General features: G+C 35.8%; 1 protein-coding gene across 2 annotated transcripts in view; it reads right to left on the bottom strand.

Annotated features, from left to right (window-relative positions):
* LOC109109318 (N-terminal EF-hand calcium-binding protein 2) overlaps positions 1 to 15829 on the bottom strand; it is a 92412-nt gene that overhangs the window by 7716 nt on the left and 68867 nt on the right. The window contains exons 8-9 of one of the 2 annotated variants that reach the window (XM_042744053.1): positions 9783 to 9862; positions 2813 to 2869 (exon numbers count right to left, since the gene is read on the bottom strand). In XM_042744053.1, coding sequence (XP_042599987.1) covers positions 2813 to 2869; positions 9783 to 9862 — 137 coding nt within the window. The remainder of the gene's footprint in view (positions 1 to 2812; positions 2870 to 9782; positions 9863 to 15829) is intronic. The other variant, XM_042744054.1, reaches the window with a different exon arrangement.

Genomic DNA, 15829 nt, shown 5'->3' on the forward strand with positions numbered 1-15829 from the left:
TTTGACAGCTGTCCTGTTCCCCAAAGACTAGGGCAATAAAAGAGCAGAAGCCTCATAATAAACCCTAAACTTAATCAAGAGCACTATGCCACCCAACACTAGCCAGAATGTAATCAGAAACACTACATTACCCAACCAACACAAAACTCAATAAGTATCATTGTGTTTTCCTATTCTCCTCCACTGGAGGCCTGATCTGATGGGTACGTACGAATAATTAGAGGAATGCACGAGGATTCGGAATCCAATTTTCTTTGCATTTCGACATGTGGCTGATCCGAATGAGCTGCAATGCGACCGATTGCACTAATGTCTTTCATTAGTCTTCAGTGTTTGTTTGAACAGCAAGGGTGCTTCATTCAGGCTCAATGCTGTGGAATAAAGTGATAAAACAAAGCTCTGTAGATGAAGCAAATGTGACCCATAGTGTAACTGTTAAGAGGCTTTGGGCTCAGTGGGATATTGTATTATTAGAATCCTTAAACATATCGCTCTGATTGGAGCCTGTTATAATTTCCTTTAGCAATATTTCTTGGGTGTACTGCAATCTCTCTCATTTGGGCTTATGTGGAATTAGCCATCCCTGATGTGGTGAATGTGGTTTGTGTATGATGTGTATGCATGTGTGTTTGTGTGTTTCTGTTTCTCTTTAGCTCAGAAGGGAACCTAAACTAATGAACCCTAAAGACCCCCATGTGGAGTTGAACTGCTCCACTTCTGCATTATGCATCAGACTGTGAAACACACACACACACAATCACACACACACACACACACACACACACACACACACACACACACACACACACACACACACACACACACACACACACACACACACACACACACACACACACACACACACACACAAACACTAAAAGAGGACAGAGTATTTATGTGCACAATTTCCCACCATGCAAGTAAGGAGAATGTCTCAGGTAAAATACGAGTCCATAAAAAAATGATAGAAAAATTTCACCGTTACCGTGGAAACTGGGGAATACCATCCCATTTCTTTCTGATTGGCATCTTTCTACCCCCATTTTCCCTTTCACTGGTAACACTGACTAAATCGTGTTTTAATTTCTCCCCTTTTGAACTTCAGCATCTCTGAAAATGAGCTGCTTTGTTAAAGTCTGAGAGGCATAAATCAGAGCCGCTCACTCTCCCCCTCTGCGTACATCCCATGATAATTCCCTCTAAATGAGCAAAGATGGCTTTCAGATATGTAGTTGTATAACTCCTTCAGATAGCTTTCCCTTTCTCTTACTGTCTGTCTTCAGTGGTTTTATCAGCAGACAGCTGATTTATATTCCTCCTGGCCAATCAAGGCAAGCACTGCAGGTGGTGTAAGAGTCAGTGAACACAGCCTGTAAAGTATAAACTGCTGAGCTAACAGATGCATTGAGCTGTTGGACTGATCAGTCATTAGTCCACTCTCTATAAAAATGTCTAGAAGAGAAGATAAAACCTCTCCCTTCTTGCAGCATTTCCACTCTGTTATAGATTTCAAAAAGCCATTGTTTCTTTATATTTGGAGGCAGCAACACATTGCAGATGTGATGCCTGTACATTTTGTTTATGTATGTGTGAAATGTACAACCTGTGTGAAGATCATTATAATTAAATATTTGCAGGAGGAACACCAAAAACCTAAGTAGCGTTAATCATATGCTAATATATGCATTCATACATATTCAAATATATGAAGGTGTGAAGAATTACACTATTGCTGTAATAAAGATCTACAATGCTACCCGTACCTGCTCCCTTTTCTTTTAAATACTCAGCATTACTGTTCATACCAAAAAGTTTCTTGTTATCAAAATTAGGTTCATTTCTTTAAAATGTTCTCTTGTCATCTAATTGTCAAAATGCGTGCAATTTACTACACGCAAATGGAGCAATAATCACTTGTAAACAAAATAGCTCGGAAATGGCACAGTCATTGTTTTAAAATGGCTCTTTTCTGCTCTGTGTAATATTCACGGCAGATAACACTGCAGGAAAGCCTGGTATTATTGTAGGTGTGATGAATTAATTCCAGAAATATCTTACGGGTCCCAAAATAAAGCTTGTGTTAACCAACAAACACAGAGGCACACGCTGAAGCTGTCAGGAGGAACCTGATCAAACCCCCATTTTGTCCTGAAATTGACAAGGATTAATGGATAAAAAGGAATTATTCAATTACCCCTGATCCCTCCAATGTCAATAAGATGGCAGTCAATTTGAGCTAAGATCTCTGTTACACACTGAGCTCAGTTGCACTTTTTTTAAGCACGGCAATCTTTTCTTTATTAGATCTAAAACTTTTAAATCACAAAGTTCTACAAGAGATTAAATCCCAGCTCTCCCACTCTTTAACTGAACAAAATAGTATGATATTTCTGTGCATTCCCATCATGCGCTGCTGTGTGTATCGCTGGTCCACAGAGTGGGACTGATTTGTGGCTAGGTGAGGAGTAGTGTGATACTGCCTCTTATCTTTTCGACGCACAAATGACTCCCGGAGCATGCTGGTATTAAAGACAGAGTTGGTGCTTTCATACTGAGAAAGAAATGTGGTTAAATCATGAGGAACAGGTAGCAGATTTGCTGCAGGTGTGTGGAACAGCATGAGGAGCTCTGAAGAGACCCACAAGGAGTCAAGCTTGATTTGTCAGGGGTTTAATCACTGCTTTTCAGCATTAACACTGCTTTTGTGTTTTAACATGGAGGGAAAAGGTGAAATTGGTCATGCATTTTCTTTGAGAATTTTATGCATTTTTCATCATGCTCTTTGGTATATAAGACGTGCTTTAGTACTTACTGCGCTAGTTGTGCCATCAGTGTCTGTTAGTCGCTGATGTAGGTCAAACCAAACTGTCTGCAACAAAAACCAGAACAGAAAAGCCACTAGTTTATTCACTGTCCCCCTCAGCTGCCCTTCACTGCTGCTGTCTGTTCACGAAAAAATCAATCAGGTGAGCTCATGAGAGATGAATCACTTAAACACATCTGCCTGACTTTACAATAAGAAAAAAAGGAAGGAAGGAACTAAAACAATTTTACTAATAAAGTTTATGTATCAAGTAGTCATTTTGAATGAAAATGTTTAATAAGTTCATGTTCTCCTTAATGTGTGTAATCGCCCAAGATGGTTCAATAATGAAAGAGTAAATCTTGCATTACACATAATAAATACAGTAGCCATTTAGATTTTGGATGTTGCTAGCTACTAATAGGACATAAAATCTCAAATTTCTTTACAATTTGTGTGACGGAGTTGACATATAACATATAAATAAGTATATAGAGAACTCATCAGGGCCTGTGTGATGTGGAACTCATAGCAAATAAAATATGGAAACTTTCAGGACGGCAACTGACGTTGAATTTGTCTGATATTTAAAATGTTTTCATAAATATCTGACAAAAAGTAACAACACAGAAGTGAAACTATATTAACTTCTTTCTTCAGTCCTCCAGTTTTCTTTGAAAAAAAACATGCATTTTTCTATTTTGAAGAAATTAACATTTCTAGATACTGACTCTGGGGCAGGTGGTTTTACATGTAGAAAGTGATAAAAAAATGTCATGATTTTTATTAAATACAGAGAATTTCACATGAAAATTCTGTCATTAATTACTTACCCTCATGTTGTTCCAAACCCATAAGACCATTTTCATCTTTGGAACACAAATTAAGATATTTTTGATGAAATCCGAGAGCTTTCTGACATTTCAATCATTTTTAATTTAATCAAAAAATATTTTAATTTGACGAATGAAGGTCTCATGGGTTTGGAACAACATGAGGGTAAATAATTAATGACAGAATTTTCATTTTTAGGTGAACTGATCCTTTAAGGACATACTAGTTTATTCTTGACTTTGATTCTTTTCAAACTAGAAATGTTGCTCTTTGCAGGCATGTCTTCTAGTATGAAGAATCTGAGCAGTGAAAGAAAGCCTGCAAGTATTATTTCCCTTCTTCCATGTAGAGGCTAGAAGAACTGTCACTCTGATGTAAGCAGATAATAAAAAAATGCTGAGAACAAGAACTGTATATATTTAAAATATTCTCACTATATTCCAAAAATAGGAACTTTATGAATTCATGAGGAATTTACAGCAGCCCTGACTCTGAAAAGTTAACATCATCGAAATGTATGAATCATTATGTGCTTCATAAAAAGAGAGGAGCTGGTATCTCCTGTCAGTCCATTCATAAGTGAACAGGGATAGTGTGGAATATTCTTTCCCATCAGGGAATGACAGAGTACATAATGGCCGGTAATGATGCCACAAATTCGTGCAGCTGTCTCTCTCACTGAGAAAAGTGATGGTGGGTTATCCATCAAAAATAATAGCAAGAATGACAACCGCTGCACTGTTGAGTATGAATACTGCAGGAACGGCTTGAGCGTTAGTCTCCACAGTGATTGGAGGCTATCAGGGTGCCACAACTGGATGGAAAAGGAAATTATGCGTTTCCTAAAGCTGTGGGGGCACATTATGCAGACAACAAGAGCGGTCTGATGACTGTTCCAGCTGTGAGCCAAAGCGGGTCACTATAGTCAGGCTGCCCTGTCTGCTAAAGTGACAGTGAGAATGGGGAACAGGACAGACGTACAGTGCTGTGTTTGACATTTTAGTTAAACTGAAGACTCTGAGGATGGATGTTAAGAGGAGCATGTGTTAAATCCTGCACAGACCCAGCTGTGCTGCAGGTCTTGTACTGATCAACAATGGCAGATCTCACAGTGGACTGTGCAGAAGAATTTAGAGTTCAACAAGACAACTGGAAAAAACTGTCACTGATTTGAGAACTTTGAAGGCAAGCCAAACTATGACGATTGCAATTGCAAAAGGTTGCAGGGCTTGCAGGGTTGGTTAGAAAAAAAAAAAAAAAATTTCAAAATATTGTGTTGTTTTACCTCATGATACAATGACATTCTCATGCCAAAAAAATAAAATAAAATTTAATAAATAATAATAAAATTATATATACAGTACATATATGTCTATATATATATATATATATATATATATATATATACAGGTCCTTCTCAAAAAAATAGCACATTGTGAAAAGTTCATTATTTTCCATAATGTAATGATAAAAATTAATTTCATATATTTTAGATTCATTGCACACCAACTGAAATATTTCAGGTCTTTTATTGTTTTAATACTGATGATTTTGGCATACAGCTCATGAAAACCCAAAATTCCTATCTCAAAAAATTAGCATATTTCATCCGACCAATAAAAGAAAAGTGTTTTTAATACAAAAAAAGTCAACCTTCAAATAATTATGTTCAGTTATGCACTCAATACTTGGTCGGGAATCCTTTTGCAGAAATGACTGCTTCAATGCGGCGTGGCATGGAGGCAATCAGCCTGTGGCACTGCTGAGGTGTTATGGAGGCCCAGGATGCTTCGATAGCGGCCTTAAGCTCATCCAGAGTGTTGGGTCTTGCGTCTCTCAACTTTCTCTTCACAATATCCCACAGATTCTCTATGGGGTTCAGGTCAGGAGAGTTGGCAGGCCAATTGAGCACAGTAATACCATGGTCAGTAAACCATTTACCAGTGGTTTTGGCACTATGAGCAGGTGCCGGGTCGTGCTGAAAAACGAAATCTTCATCTCCATAAAGCTTTTTAGCAGATGGAAGCATGAAGTGCTCCAAAATCTCCTGATAGCTAGCTGCATTGACCCTGCCCTTGATAAAACACAGTGGACCAACACCAGCAGCTGACATGGTACCACAGACCATCACTGACTGTGGGTACTTGACACTGGACTTCAGGCATTTTTGGCATTTCCTTCTCCCCAGTCTTCCTCCAGACTCTGGCACCTTGATTTCCGAATGACATGCAAAATTTGCTTTCATCCGAAAAAAAGTACTTTGGACCACTGAGCAACAGTCCAGTGCTGCTTCTCTGTAGCCCAGGTCAGGCGCTTCTGCCGCTGTTTCTGGTTCAAAAGCACACGCCTGTGCACGGTGGCTCTGGATGTTTCTACTCCAGACTCAGTCCACTGCTTCCGCAGGTCCCCCAAGGTCTGGAATCGGTCCTTCTCCACAATCTTCCTCAGGGTCCGGTCACCTCTTCTCGTTGTGCAGCGTTTTTTGCCACACTTTTTCCTTCCCACAGACTTCCCACTGAGGTGCCTTGATACAGCACTCTGGGAACAGCCTATTCGTTCAGAAATTTTTTCTGTGTCTTACCCTCTCGCTTGAGAGTGTCAATGATGGCCTTCTGGACAGCAGTCAGGTCGGCAGTCTTACCCATGATTGCGGTTTTGAGTAATGAACCGGGCTGGGAGTTTTTAAAAGCCTCAGGAATCTTTTGCAGGTGTTTAGAGTTAATTAGTTGATTCAGATGATTAGGTTAATAGCTCGTTTAGAGAACCTTTTCATGATATGCTAATTTTTTGAGATAGGAATTTTGGGTTTTCATGAGCTGTATGCCAAAATCATCAGTATTAAAACAATAAAAGACCTGAAATATTTCAGTTGGTGTGCAATGAATCTAAAATATATGAAAGTTTAATTTTTATCATTACATTATGGAAAATAATGAACTTTTTCACAATATGCAAATTTTTTGAGAAGGACCTGTATATATATATATTATATATATATATATATATATATATATATATATATATATATATATATATATATATATATTTGTAGTAGCATTAGGTCAAAGTAGGAGTAGCATTAGATAAAAAAACACACTCAATTATTTCTATTCAAACAAGCTAATAGTACTATTGTGTAAAGCATCTGAGTCCATCAGATGAAAGTCAGTAAATAAACAGTATAATAAACAGTAACTATGCAGTAACTATTTCATACACTATCGTTCAGAGGTTTGGAGTTGGTAAGATTTTTGAAATGTTTTTAAAAGAAGTCTCTTATGCTCACCAAGGCTGCATTTAATTGACCAAAAATACAGTAAAAAACTGTAACACTGATATATTATTACAATTTAAAAAAGGAGTTTTCTATTTTAATGTTTTAAATTTGATTTATTCCTGTGATGGCAACGCTAAATTTTTATTTGAATTTAATATTTTATTATTTTTTACTGTTTTTATGCTTCAGTTATTATTGTATTATGTTGATTTTGTTCTTTAGGTAATTTTCTTATTATTATCAATGTTGACAACAGTTAAACATTGAAATTGAAACTGTGATCCATTTTTTTATTTCTTTGATGAATAGAATGTTATTAACATTAAAAATGTTTCTACTGTCACCTCAGATCAATTTATAGCCTCCCTGTTGAATAAACATTTTCATTTCTTAAAAAAAAAAATCATTCTGAACCCTATTTTTTGAACAGTAGTGCATATCACAAAATAATAGTTAATTAATTTAAAATGACACTCTTCATGATATTTCTCTTCCTGCATTATAAAATTGATTGAATATGCTTGTATCCTTGTTAATCTGTCTGTACCACAGGAGTTTCTGCTGCTCAACTCCAGATATCCTCCAATTCATCCCGTCTCACCAGGATTCACCAGGATGTGTCAGAACCACCCTTCCATTGAGAGAGGAATAAACCAGTTGTGTTGGTTTGGCTATTCTTAGCTCCAGCAATAAGAACCTGTCTGCCAGAAACTCCATTATTAACTGGGAACTCTATTAGTCCACTGTGCTCAATGTCTATCAGACACACATGATAAAATGACTGAGCAAAGCAGAGAGAGATGGTGAAATAATGTTTAACCACAAAAGAAAATTCACATGGATGTTGAGTGAAAAGAATATAATGGTAAAAACAGTCATCTGCTAGAGCAGTACTGTGGCTGACAGGTTTGTTTAATTGCTTTCTTTGTTTCACCGTATCATTCCTGCCCTTCTTCACTGCTCTCCTGAGCAAAGAAAGTAATAACTATAGGAGGAAAAGATTACGGGCTTTGCTAAATGCAATCTGAATCTCCTCTCAGGGCTTTACATATGAATGTGTGTAATTATCAGAGTGTGCATGTGTGTGCATAAGTGGATGTACTGTAATAGAGCTGCATTTTAGGTACAGGAGGTACAGACACATAAAGGCCATGACACACAAAGCTGATGGTCAGCGAACATTGGGCCATTGTTGAGCTATTCCGATACACACAGATTTTCATTAATGACATGGCATATATATATATCTACAGTGCTAGTTTCCGCTTCTCTTTATAAATGATGAACATAGACTCATTTCCTCTAACTCAGCCACAAAACGTAGGTGTCTATGTTCGTCATGGTGTGTTCAAGTGCAACTTTAGCCCAGACGCACACAGCATGAGACGACTTCACAGTCAGCTTTTGTCAATGCTAGTTCTTTGTTGTCGTTTTGGTGTGTCACATCCTTTACTTGCTAATCATCCATTGGACTTATAAAACGAGGAAACAAAGTTCCCTCTCTGGGTTTGTGTTTTTAGACCAACGAAAATCCCATTTGATATTTACAGGTTACCCTTTAAGGCTGCATTTATTTGATAACAATACAGTAAAAATAGCAATATGGTGAAACATTATTTCAATTTAATAGAATTGTTTTCTATTTTAATATATTTTAAAACATAATTGATTCCTGTGATGGCAAAGCTGAATTTTCAGCAACATGTCTCCAGTCTTCAGTGTCAAATGACTATTGCTGTACACAGTTCTGCTGCTTAATATTTTTGTGATAATCATGATATACTGTACTTTTTTAAGGATTTCTTGATGAATAGAAAGTTCAAAAGCACAGCATTTATTTGAAACAGAAATCTTCTGTGAAACTGTAAATGCCTTTACTGACACATTTGATCAATGCATCCTTGCTAAATAAAAGTATATTTTTTTCTAAAAAAAAAAAAAAAAAACTTACCCTAAACTTATGAATGGTCGTATATGTGACACCAGTCATAAGTAGCACTGGTATATTTGTAGCAATAGCCACCTATACATTGTATGGGTCAAAATTATTGATTTTTCTTTTATGCCAAAAATCATTAGGATATCAAGTAGAGATCATGTTCCATGAAAATATTTTGTAAATATCATACTGTAAATATATCAAAACTTAATTTTTGATTAGTAATATGCATTGCTTAAAACTTCATTTGGACAACTTTAAAGGCAATTTTCTAAATATTTAGATTTTTTTTGCACCCTCAGATTCTTGATTTTCAAAAAGTTTTAAATTGGCCAAATATTGTCCTATCCTAACTAACCATACATCAATGGAAAGATTATTTATTCAGATTTCAGATGGAAAAATGGACCCTTATGACTGGTGTTGTTGTCCAGGGTCACATATGAGATGGCCATCAAACATCCACTAATATTTGCTTATAATGACATACCATTTGATCAAATCAAGTTGCATCAAAGTCTTATTAGCTTTATGCATAAAAAAATAACTACAACAATGCAGTAACAAGCAAGGCCAATTTACAGACCAGTGTAACAGCCCTCACAGTCAACACCTGCCACCCTCTGAAACATATACTCTTTTGCGTTACTTATGTGATATTTCATTTTTATTTGAAACGAATACAAAACACCTTTGAAATCTATGCATTATTATGTTATCATTTGCCATAAAACCAGAAACTAAGCTATATCTTTCCATTTATGTTTTTAATTTCTTATATTTTATATTTACAATGTATTTTAAATTACACTGTCTTAATACACTGGATTGCATCTGCACAGGTCTGTGGATTTAGACCTCTTGCTATTATAAGACGCTTCCAAGGAGGAAGCACTTGACCTCTCAGTATTATAAGACGAACCTCTTACCTTATTCTCCAGACGTCCAATCAGCTCAGCCAGTCGGTTGATCTGTGCCTCAAGTCCTTCTTTTCTCACCTCCACAGCTCCTGACAGAGACAGAGATGCACAATGCATAATTTGCAGATAGTTTCAGCAATGTTACATTCTTCCAGGCACCTGAAACCTCATCTCAGAGTGGCTGTCATAGCAATGCAACAGAGTGAATCAAACGTTTAGAGATTATTACTGAGCTCAAATTATTACAAAGATTATAATGGATGTTTGAGTTTTTACACATCAAAAGTTGTGCGTTAGGGCAGATGTCACATATAATAAAAGTACTGAAAAGTACTACCACATTTTTTCGGAATTGTACCATAGTATTACCATCTGATGCCACGGTCACGCCGCTGTGAATGATAAGTACAATATTGTATTTCACAGAAAAACAAAAATGGAGAGTGATTAACATGATTTCCACCCTTCCTTTCTTTCTTTTATGCAATGACAGATCCTATTAATGAGGGAAAAGGTTTTCCTGCCTTTGAAATCAGCCCCACTTGAGGTGCCAAACCAATTAGATTCTAACACCTCCCTTGTGTTGATGAGACCAACATAACGGGGAGGGGGAGACACTTTGGAACACATTAACTGTTACCATAGCAATAGTGGGACCAAGTGAACAGGGTCTGAAACCTTTTAAAGGCATAGCAAGATGGTCACTAAATCAGTATATCAACACTGAACTGAGACCAGGTTGAGGTTTTCTAAAAATTAGTAATATTAGGGCATATTGTAGCACAGCATTCTGTGAAACATACAACAGATAGAACCAGAACCTGGAAGGCCAGAACCATACAGGATCACAATGTTAAAAATATAGCTGCAAGCAGCGATGGCGGGCTCAAGCCATCAGTGCAAACACCGCCCCGGTGGCATCAGGAAAATTGTGCCCAGCGGGCACATGCATTTACAGTAACTCTATGGCAGTCTGGTTTTAAGGATTCAGCAAATAAAGGGTTAATCCAAACCATCAAGACTATGAAAGACACACACACACACACACACAGAACAATATATAAAACTTTAGTAACACTTTGAATAAGGTTTCAGTTATTAACATTAACTATATTATTTAACATGAACAATAATTATATAGCATGTCAATGTCAGTTAATAGTCAAAACTTAAAAAAAAAAAATGTTATCTGTTAACATTAGTTAATGCACTGTGAACTAAAATCAACAAACATTAACAAATTCTGTGAAAATATATTGTTCATGCTCATTTACTAATGTTTACAATTTACACCTTATTATAAAGTGTTACTAAAACCTTTATTGATTTACACTGTGTGCACAATTATTAGGCATGTTGATATTCTGATTTTTTTTTCCCAAGCATATTTTACCAAATCCCCATGAGAATTATTCAAAACTATTGCAATACAGAAATTGACAGGTGGAGAAAAGACACAAGTTAACTGCAAAAGAATTAAGAATTAAGACTTTTCAGAATAGAAGATGGAATAAAAATGAGCTTTTTAAGAGTAACTTTATGGAAACTAAAATAGACAAATATGCAACTAACCATCATAAAAAATATTACATGATGCTGTTTACACATTACTTTCACTGAAAAAAAAAAAAAATCTACAATATATATCCATCTTACCATAAGGAACATTCAAAAACCTCTTTACAAAAAATAATTACTTTCATGTGATATGTTATAACATCTGCAGAACAGTATGTTATTTTTTTGGCTAATTTTATCAGTAAAAGAAAACATGCCTAATAATTCAGCACTCCTGAATATAAGCAGTTTTTTTTCACTTCCAGCAATAATGGACAATTATATATCACTCATAAATGATCAAATACCAAATGTATAGTAGTTATTAAGACTGATGGGATGTGGAATTGGAAAAATGTGCTTGGAAAATATCATCAGAATATCAAGTAACTAATAATGATGCACGCCGTGCATAGCATGTTTAATGATTTTATTGATCTATAAGCATTTGTGAAATATTTTTGCCGGCATTACAGCTTAGTCTTCATCTGTGAGCTGAACTGTTTTACTGTTACATCACGAGTTTGTGTAAATTCAGATACATGTCATGTCACAGGATGTCATAGGTCAGTATTTAAATGAGTTTGAAATTATTATTATTATTATTATTATTATAAACCTATGCAATTATATATATGTATATATATATGTTTGAAATTATTATTATTATTATATATATATAATTATATATATATATATTAGGGGTGTATTGATTCATCGATATGGATCGATGCATCGATAGCACCTAAAAAAAAAACACCTAAATAACCTTTGTAAAATCAAAAACGATTAATCTATATTTTATTTTTAAACAGCGAAGACTATGGAGTTATTTACATTTGATATATTAGGGGTGTATTGATTCATCGATATGGATCGATCGATGCATCGATAGCACACGTACAACATCGATATCTGTTATATAAATAGGCAGCTTATTTGGCACTGTCTACATTTTCACATAATGTCCGTCAACGGGTGCATTCTCGTTCAAACTCACCGATTAGGACTCGGTATAAGGCACAAGGTGAGCATATAAAACGCTCGGGATTGTTCGCGGAACAGTCGAGCGCTGTTTGAGTTTTCACCGCACACATCTGAAGCGCGTGCACGCACACAGACAGCCGCACGCGCGAATACTAAACTGAGCTATCTTTCGCTTTTTTGTGCATGGATCAATAAATACATAATAACATCTAAATGCGCGTTTTGGGGAATATCCTAGTAAACACAGTCAGTTAGGCATATTTCTTAATGTTAACAGTTCAGAAAGAAAAGGCATGTGTATATTAAACCCGTGATTGGTTCTTAAAGTGAAAGCAAACTAATAATAAATCTTATGCTGTCAAAGAAAAATACAAGTGCTCACTGCTTCTGACTAAATAACCTCTGTAACATCAAAAATGATTAATCTATAATTAGTTTTAAACAGTGAAGACTATGCAGTTATTTACATTTGATTTGTTTCAGATTTTTTTGAAAAAAAAAAAACCCACCTAAATAACCTTTGTAACATAAAAAACGAACCCCACCTAATTTAGTTTTAAACAGTGAAGACTATGCAGTCTATGATTTTTTGAAAAAAAAAAAAAAAAAAAAAAAAAAACACCATTAGCAACAACATAAACAATATCAATTTAAAATACTGATTTTTTTTTTCTGATGATTAAAGAGATGTTTAAGTATCTCTCTCTCTGGATAGCTTGATATCTCTCTCTCTCTCTCTCTCTCTCTCTTTCTCTGTCACACACATACTCTCAACACACACACATTCTTCATATGGCAATGGCAGAGCCATCAGAGTGACTCAGCCCCCTCCTTTTTCTCACACAGAGAGAGTGGCCTCAGAGTGATATCAGATGACTGATAGTTTTTTTAATTTTCTATTATCCATAGAGCATTGTAAAGTCGTGAAACTATGCATATTTGCTCAGAATGACTTGTCCTCTATATATAAAAATTTTGAAGTGTTTGGAAGCTGCACTTTAAGAAATATAAGACAATTTATGTTTACTTTTTTACTGTTATTTCAATAAATCGCTACGGCGAAACCGTTCAAGCTATCCAAAATCCATTCGCAATTTAAGTTCCTCAATGTTTTGGCATCATGTAGACAAAGTTTGGTGTGTATACTGTAATTCTGCTCTGAGCAGTATGCATTAATTCACAGCTATATTTTTCCAAAAATCCATATTCAAATCAATATAACCGACTTCCTGTTGGTCGTAGCTGATGACTGTAAATGAGAAAGTTGTCCGTCTTGATAAGAACAATTTATGTACCGAGTTTGGTGTCTGTAGCTAAAACTAACCCCACCACTTTTGACAAAAGGTGGCGCTATAGAGTGGCTCCTCCAAGCCCGTTCATGAGCTTTTGCCAGTGTCTAGCTATCATTAATACTGATATGTGTTCTGAGTTTTATGTAATTCTGAGCATGTTATCTGCCTCAAAATCCCCAGAAAAGAATATTCAAGTTTGAAGTGTTGCCATGGCAACACTATGTTAGATATCAATATCCCCACAACAGATCTACATCGGCCGTGTTTTATCATTATTCTGATGAAGTTTGAAGCAAATCGAGTAAAAATAAGATGCTGAATTCAAAGCATTTTGAAAATGACACACTTCCTGCTGCCAGTTGGTGGCGCTGTAACTTTGACTCCTAATAGTCACATATATGCGATCGGGCATCATACATCGAACAAACCGATGAAGTTTGATCTAAATCAGTTAATGTATGTGAATGTTATTAGACATTTCCTGTTACTCATTTCTCGCCATAATTTCAACGCCTCGCCACGGACAAACCGTTCGAGATATCAAAAATTATCTTCGCAATTTAGCATCCCCAATGTCTTGAGATCATGTTCACCGATTTTTGTGGCGAACGGGTGGAGTTCCTCAGAGGAGTATATCAAATTCCAGAGCATGTGTTTTTCACAAAACCCTAAATAGCCAACTTCCTGTTGGGCGGAGCTTATGACATGCAGTGTGAAAGTTGTTTGGTTTGATGAGATCTACATGTGTACCGAGTTTCATATGTATACGTGCAAGTATGGATGATATATGGCCCTCAATATTCCAGGGGGCGCTGTAGAGCCCCTGTGCCACGCCCATGTACCAGTCTCTGCCCGGCCCTAATGGCCGCAGATTCCAAGGTGTGTGCCAATTTTCAAGACTTTTTAAGCATGTTAAGGGTCCCAAAAGCCCCCGAACCCTTGGAAAAAAATTAGAGGAATAAAGAATAAAGAAAAAAAAAAAAAAAATAATCCTAAGGAAAACAATAGGGCTCTTCGCCCTCCAGGCTTGAGCCCTAATGACATGTCTCTATTATTCTTCATATGAGCAGCAGTAGAGCAACAGACATTTCTTCACTCATACAGTAGAAGTCTGGAATGAATGAAGGTAATCTGGGAGTCTTGCCACATGGTCTTCCTGCTTATGAGACTGTCATGTTAATTATTTTGGGCACTTTAGCCAACGACATACTGACTTGGAAAGAACATCATTTCAGACTCCAGTCAAGACCAAGCTGGGCCGAACCCAAACCTTTCCCTGACCACCTGCTCCTTCCAGATTTAGTCCTGTCAAATGAATGACATGCCAATATGGTATCTATGGAAAAATTGGAAAAAATCTTGCTTAGTTGGAAACATTATGAAACAATACTCTCTAAAGAAAAATCTCAGCAAGCAAAGCAAAAAAGGCAAACTTAAGGTGAGACGCTACATGCACGACAACTTTTTTCATTCATTGGTCAATGGTGAGATTTTAGGCTATCTGTTTTTTCATAAGTGCTGTTTCAAACTAGTGGAGAAAATATTCAAAATACACTTTTAAGTGTTGTTTTTATCACACTTTATCCATTTCAATTACAATTAAGAATTCAAGTCAGAATTTCAATCCATTTTTTTTCCAGCTAAATCCAGTGTTCAGATTTCTGTTCTGAAAATGTATGCAAATTAATGCATATTTAATTAGATAATGTATCATTTGCATATTTAGAAAGAACATTTGAGAAAACTTGTAATAGAAAAATGTTTGCAATCCTTAATGTAATCAATCAGCAGGGGTAGTATGGCAATATCTTTTAGTTATTTTTTTTTATCCTGTTGACAATATGCCTAGATTGTCCAAAATAACATTGTTTCTATTAGTGCTACTGTTTCATCCTACAAACTGTCTTACATGATATCATCAATTTAGTGGTAATTATTGGCACATTTTAATTATTATTAATTATTTTATCTACTGATAATGTTATGGCCGCTAACGAATAAAAGGCAGATATTGACATTTTATTAAACTCAACTTTTTTTTTTAATTAATTACAAATAATACATAAAAAAATAAAATCAACCATTTTAAATGCTACAAGTGAATTCAGGCACTACAGTATTACAAATGTAATCTAAATTAGGGGAAATGTGCACGCACAATTAAATATCCAATATTGGTAATCTAGTATCAGAAAGAATCACCACATATAATCATCGAAT

Source organism: Cyprinus carpio, chromosome B18 (assembly GCF_018340385.1).
Source record: "Cyprinus carpio isolate SPL01 chromosome B18, ASM1834038v1, whole genome shotgun sequence".
NCBI classification, from domain to species: domain Eukaryota; kingdom Metazoa; phylum Chordata; class Actinopteri; order Cypriniformes; family Cyprinidae; genus Cyprinus; species Cyprinus carpio.